This window comes from Struthio camelus, chromosome 13, assembly GCF_040807025.1.
Source record: "Struthio camelus isolate bStrCam1 chromosome 13, bStrCam1.hap1, whole genome shotgun sequence".
Classification (NCBI taxonomy): Eukaryota; Metazoa; Chordata; class Aves; order Struthioniformes; family Struthionidae; genus Struthio; species Struthio camelus.
This window is the reverse complement of record NC_090954.1, coordinates 10316421-10322216: the sequence shown is the minus strand read 5'-3', so window position 1 is coordinate 10322216 and position 5796 is coordinate 10316421. Positions and strand designations below refer to the sequence as shown.

Sequence of the window (5796 nt, the reverse complement as noted above, 5' to 3'; positions counted from 1 at the left end):
CAAAATATGTTGACCCCTGAGGCTCTTGATAATATCTAAAGCTCCCTTTGAAAGTTGAGTGTTTAACATTAAGAAATTAGTTGCCCATTGATCTGCTGCCAGCGCCGGGGGATGCTGCAAGTATTTCCCTGTGTGAATTTTGTACAGTGAATGGGGAGAAACTACGGAATTTATTTTCTCATGTTCATACAAAGAAGGGTTTTCCAGCCAGCATCCAAGAAGAGAGGGCAGGACTATGAAAAGTAAAGAAAGGAATAAAGTCTGGGTGCATTAACATTTGCAGATAAATACATATATATGTAGAAAGTCAAGGTCTGTGGGTGATTCAGGGATAGTTTATCCTAAAGAAAGGGAAAGGAAGCCCACAGCTCTTCTCCTCCAGGAAATCTTTAAAATTATTGACACTTTGTACAATCTGGTGCTCTTCTAAATAGTATTTATTGGCATGAGAAGCCACTTGGCAACAGGAAATTAATACTGTTGAGAGTCACAGTTTTCAAGACAAAACATTTCCTCAGACCAAAGAAGAAAGAGCTGCTTTAGAAAGAAAAGCCTCCCTGCTTCTGTTTAGAGCCAGCCTCAACCTGCCACCTTCTTGTTACAGCCTTCAATGGAGCAATAGTCCCTAGCCTTCAGATTGTTTGTCTCCGGTTTCCAAAGATAAGACATATACAGCCACGCTGTTCACTAGCTGTCCTGTCACCCTCCCACGGTAACCTCTGGGAGAGGGAGAGACGTGTTTAAGGAAGCTGGGTAAAGGATAAAGACGCACACTTTCCCCCACCCTGTGGGAGGGGAAGGGTTGCAGCAGGAGCCCAGGTACTACTTGGCTGGTTCTCAGGCATGTGCCAGTTTGTCAGGTGGGACTGGGTGGAAGAGCTAGGGCTACCGCATAAGACACAGCTGCATGGGAAACCATGGCTTCTGCACAGGGAGCACCTTGCTTTCTGTGGAAAAGATGATGTAATAACATAGCATAGCAAAGCTACATGTTAAGTTCTGGCAAAGCTGTGTTGAAAAGCTTTTCTGGGTGTTACAGAACAAGGAAAACAACCAAAGAATTGTGCCGAGTGTTATTTTAATGAGCAGAGACGTCGGAGATGAGGGAAAGCTGCTCCCATGTCTACGCACAGGTGTCTGCAACTGTTGCTGAAGGTTGATCAGCTTTTAGCGCTCAGTGACAGTGAGGACTCAGCATTTCCCCAGATGCTTCAATCTTATTTTCCCTCCACTTCTCCTACAAAAGGATCAAGACAGACTCAGGGAGAGCAGTATGTGACAGACCACACAGACACAGAGGGGGGGAATAAGGAACTGATCTGGCAGAAGAGAGCTATTTGCCCGACTCATGCAAGCAACCCCTGGAGCCTCACAAAGAATATCAGGCTGTTTTTTACCTCTCCTTTCTTTTCTCAAATTTCCCATATGAGGTGGCAGTCTTCGGTAGGCACCAAAATGTTTATAACTACTAAGGAGAAACTGATGTTTTGCAAGCACATTTGATCCAGAAGTACTGGCTCCAATTACATCTCCTTTAAAGAAGGAGACGGGGACAAAGAGCTCCAGAAAAGGATAAACTCTATTTCTTCCTCTGAGGCTGTATCTTGTTCCATAAAGTCCATTCAGACTTTCAGCAACAGTTTGGGGTGGCTCAGCTCCTGCATTCCTCCAGACACTTCTCAGTACCCAGAGGTTGGACAGTGGGAGTTTCAACCTCTGGCATACAGTGGGATATGCTGTGGGTTACTTTAGTCCCCACAGAAGGTTTAGGCAGGATGTAATTGGCTCCCAGGTCCTGTGCTATTCTCTGAATGGCAGCCAGAATCATAACAAGCCTAGAAATGAATTAAAATTAACTTGCATTCATGCAGCTCTGTTCCAAGTAGGAAATACTATATTTGGCAGGAATCAGGGACCAGTCCATACAAGAGGAGCAGCCTGGAGGCCAGGCCTCCCCTCCATGAAGAACATCATTGTATACCTGGAACCTGGGCCAATGCTATCTGTTATTTCCTTTCCCTCTGCTTTCACTTACAGAACTGCCTTGCAGAAGGCACACCGGTTTCCATACGTTATACCATCCGTGCCACAGTGAGGGTTGGACTCCCTCGTACAGTACATACTTCTGTTTGTAAACTCTCTACAAATCTGCAAAAGGAATAAAAAAAAAATTTAGGACTCCCATACTCTTTTTTTTTTGTTTGTTTCATATCCCTAGTGGGAAACAAGGTCACTAATTTAATTCTCTTTCTGTCAAGAGGACTTAAAGCAGCATTGTTTACATTGCCTATTTTTTGAAAGAAAAAGGCCTGTCAGAAGTGAGCAGAAGTGGTGTGTTGTGGGAATTTCAGCCCTGTGTCTGAGGAGGGAGACTGTGATTACCAGGGAGAAATCCTCAACTTCTGAAGACAAAAGCAGATTAGCCCAGGCATGTCGGAGAAGAGTCAGCATTGATCCTCTTTCAGGCACTTGGCCCCAAGATAGCTCACTACTAACTGCCATTATGCACATTGTGAAACAGTATGCTCAGCTTCGTGACTGCTGAGCTTTCTACCTTCCCAGCAGAAGGAGAAAAAAAGCAGTGTTTAGAGGATTAAAAACAGTGTCCATGAAATGTACAGATATTTTGTGTCTGGACAGATTCCTAGTATTGACCCTGTTCTGGGGGAATAAAACGCTCCCAATATCCTTTTTTGTTTCTTTTGTTGAGAAGATTGGACAGTGGAGTGAAGAGGACAAGAGCGACTTTGCAAGGCTAAGTATATGAGTACAACACTGTGCAAACACTCTGCACCTAATCCTGGGAGGCATTTGCTAAACCAGTTGTCTATTTCCCTGGTCTACTTGCTAATGTGGTCACACATTACGTCTCTCATACAATGGTGAAGGCCCCAAAAGGTTGGAACGTCTTGGAAGGATGCACTGGTTCCACCAGATATTAAAAACTGTTTACCATGCACCAAGGTCTGGGTTACAAAACCATTTGTCTAGAATCAGGAGAAAATGCAGATTCAGTAAGCAGAAACAGCTGCACTAACCTCTTCAATGTCTTGACCTGCTACATCTGGAATAAAAACACAGAGATTTTATGCATTTCAGCATTATTTTCTAAGAGAAGCTGTGCTTAAGTCACAAATCTTTTCCCAAAACACAGTGAAACATGCACTAGGTTGCATGTTTCCCAAAACACAGTGAAACATGCACCTACTCTGTCATCCTGTGCAGTGGAGGAGGGGACAGGAAATACACAATCTGAATTGCTTTTCATTATTTTGCTTTTTGTCAAATGCTATTAAAACAACATATAATCAGTCATTCAGCTGCTAACTGCACCTTAGATACATAAACCAATCTCTTTGAAAGGCAGCCACTCCAATGGAAGCAAGTTGCCATGTCAGAACTGGAGCTGCACTCAACAAACGTTTTAATTCTTTATATTCACTTTTGGGGCTTTTAGGCTCCTGCACTTCTAAATAGTGAAAATGACTAGTATTATTCACAGGAGCATGCTGTGGAGCTGTAGAAGAAGGCCTTGTGATCAGCTTTATAGCCATCATCAGTATGGCATAGCTCAGAGACTCTCCCAGAACTTCATCCAGGACAAAATACAAAGAGGCGTCGTGCTGTGGTACAGAGCAGAACAGGCAGTGCCAGTCAGTAAGAGAGCAAAATACTCGCTGTAACCACAGGGTCCGGGCTTGTAGATAATCAGTCAGAGCCTCTTTATATTTCTTCACTGCAAAGACTGCAGTCAGATGTGTAGGTTGAGTCATACCTGTGGGACAGGGCAACCCTGTGGCGTCTTTAAGGGGGAGCCTGACACCTAAGGGTGGACTGAATGCAGATCTGCAGGACGTGGGCCGTCGATGTTCTCTGTATATGGGACAGCCAAGTACCCAGCATTTCACACGGCAGCGAGGCAGCAGTGGTTTGGATGTGAGGTTGCGTATCTAGCCGGGGAGGATTACAGTAGCATGCTGAACGCCAGGAGCTGCTGTTGTACTGAAGTGGGGTGACTGCCAGCTGTCTCACCAGGTGGGTCTGAGCAGAAGGGAACCTGGGGCAGGAGGTGAGAGGACTTCATACTATACCTGGGCCCCCTCACCTTGCAGATTGGAAATCCCATCTGGCATCCAGTCAGCTAGGCCATTATCCATCAACCCACTCTACCTCTTCTGCCAATTCTAATGCATTTCCATGTTTTATTCCCGCCACTGGTATACTTGTCACGTCCTCTGGTCAGGCTAGGCGGCATTAATTGTAAAATCGCTGTTATGGCTCTTTGCATATTATTTACAAAATAGCTCATTAGATTTTTTTTTTAATAAATATTACATGCAGCTACAGAAGACTTTGTGATGGTGTTTCTTGACATCTATTTATTTTATATGAGATCACAGAGCATTCTCTCTGGCCTTGGAAGGAAGCTTCAGCACTCTGATGGAACCCAGCCCCAATTAAGACTCAATTAGAGACAGATGAATAATGAATAATGTGTACAAAGTAATTCACCTCTTCTCTCCACGCACGGCTTGTAATTTTCTCAAGTGAATTCTTTATTCAAATTATTCACAGACAAACAAGTATAAATAATTCTTGGTTTGCATATTGTTCAATAACTGTTGCCACAAACCTTCTGGAGCTGGGTCAGCTGGACATATGCAATTGATACCACTGATGTGACCTATATGTTCAAAAATCATTAATCAGCTTCCCCAAATCATCAAAGAGGTGTGAAAATGTCAAGATAAATAAATGCTGGATCCTTTAAATTTGCCCTCTTTGTCCTTGAGGACATTTGAATTTAGTTTTGAAGCTTTTCTCTGCAACATAAATGAAAGCTGAAACTTTCATCTAATTACATGTTTCCACATCTCTAAAGAAAACACCACATACCAAGATATTTACAATCAAAACAAGATCTGATGACCCTTAGGTGCAAATTTCTTCTTGAACTGATTCAGCAAATCTCTCCAGCTAGCATTCATACCAAAATTAATAATTACATTCTGCTTTAATACATTTTTTGAAACAGCCACTTAGAATTTGCTCCTTTTGCCTCCTAGTGACATCTTCCCTGTTTTAGTCACTGTAGGAGAGCGCAAGGGGTAGAAACACGTCCTCTAAGTGAGCAAATAAAGCAGATATTTTCCACTTGCTCAGCTTTATCTTCAAACCTGTCATCCAGAGATCTAGGCTGTCTCAAGTTTACTGTTGTCAGGACAGTTTCTTTGTAGTCTACAGAAAAGATAACTTACCAGAGAAGAAAAACAGTAACAGCAAGCTGAGAAGCACTAAGACACCTTTTGCCTTCATGCTGCAGGTAGCTCTTAGTCCAAGTCAAGTGGTCTATTAGGGAGGCGATGGCTCAGCAACAGAGCCCGCAATGCGCTCACAGACCCACCTCTCTGTGTATTTATATGCCCATCAGTAGCTGTCCTCATTCCTCACCTTAATTGTGAGAACTTCTCCGCTTCATTTCTAAAGTCATTATTGGTCCTGTCCATGTTTATGGTGCTTTAGGAATGCTGTCCTATCCACATCAAACCTAGAAAGAAGGGCTAATTATATGAGTGGTAGACTAAGGCGTGTAATACCTTTTTTCTAAATAGTCACAGGATTCTCACACGGGTGAATTTTCAAAGCGGTGATTCATCAGGGAAGCTGGTAATTTTCATTCTCTGGGCCCTCACTGAATGCCAGCTCCAAGGTTTCGAGTGCAACGTGATGACACTTACTAGACACTATGAAATAAATCACAGCGTGAGAATGTGTTGTCTGTGAAACCAATTATAC

At 43.2% G+C, this 5796-nt stretch overlaps 1 protein-coding gene across 1 annotated transcript; it reads right to left on the bottom strand.

Annotated features, from left to right (window-relative positions):
- Positions 1-420: 420 nt before the first annotated feature.
- LOC104151084 (serine peptidase inhibitor Kazal type 6) lies at positions 421-5392 on the bottom strand. Its single transcript, XM_009685675.2, has 4 exons — positions 5259-5392; positions 3039-3064; positions 2036-2148; positions 421-1237 (listed from the first exon to the last, which is right to left on the bottom strand). The coding sequence occupies exons 1-4, from the start codon at positions 5314-5316 to the stop codon at positions 1192-1194; spliced, it is 243 nt and encodes an 80-aa protein (XP_009683970.1). The 5' UTR covers positions 5317-5392; the 3' UTR covers positions 421-1191.
- Positions 5393-5796: the final 404 nt, after the last annotated feature.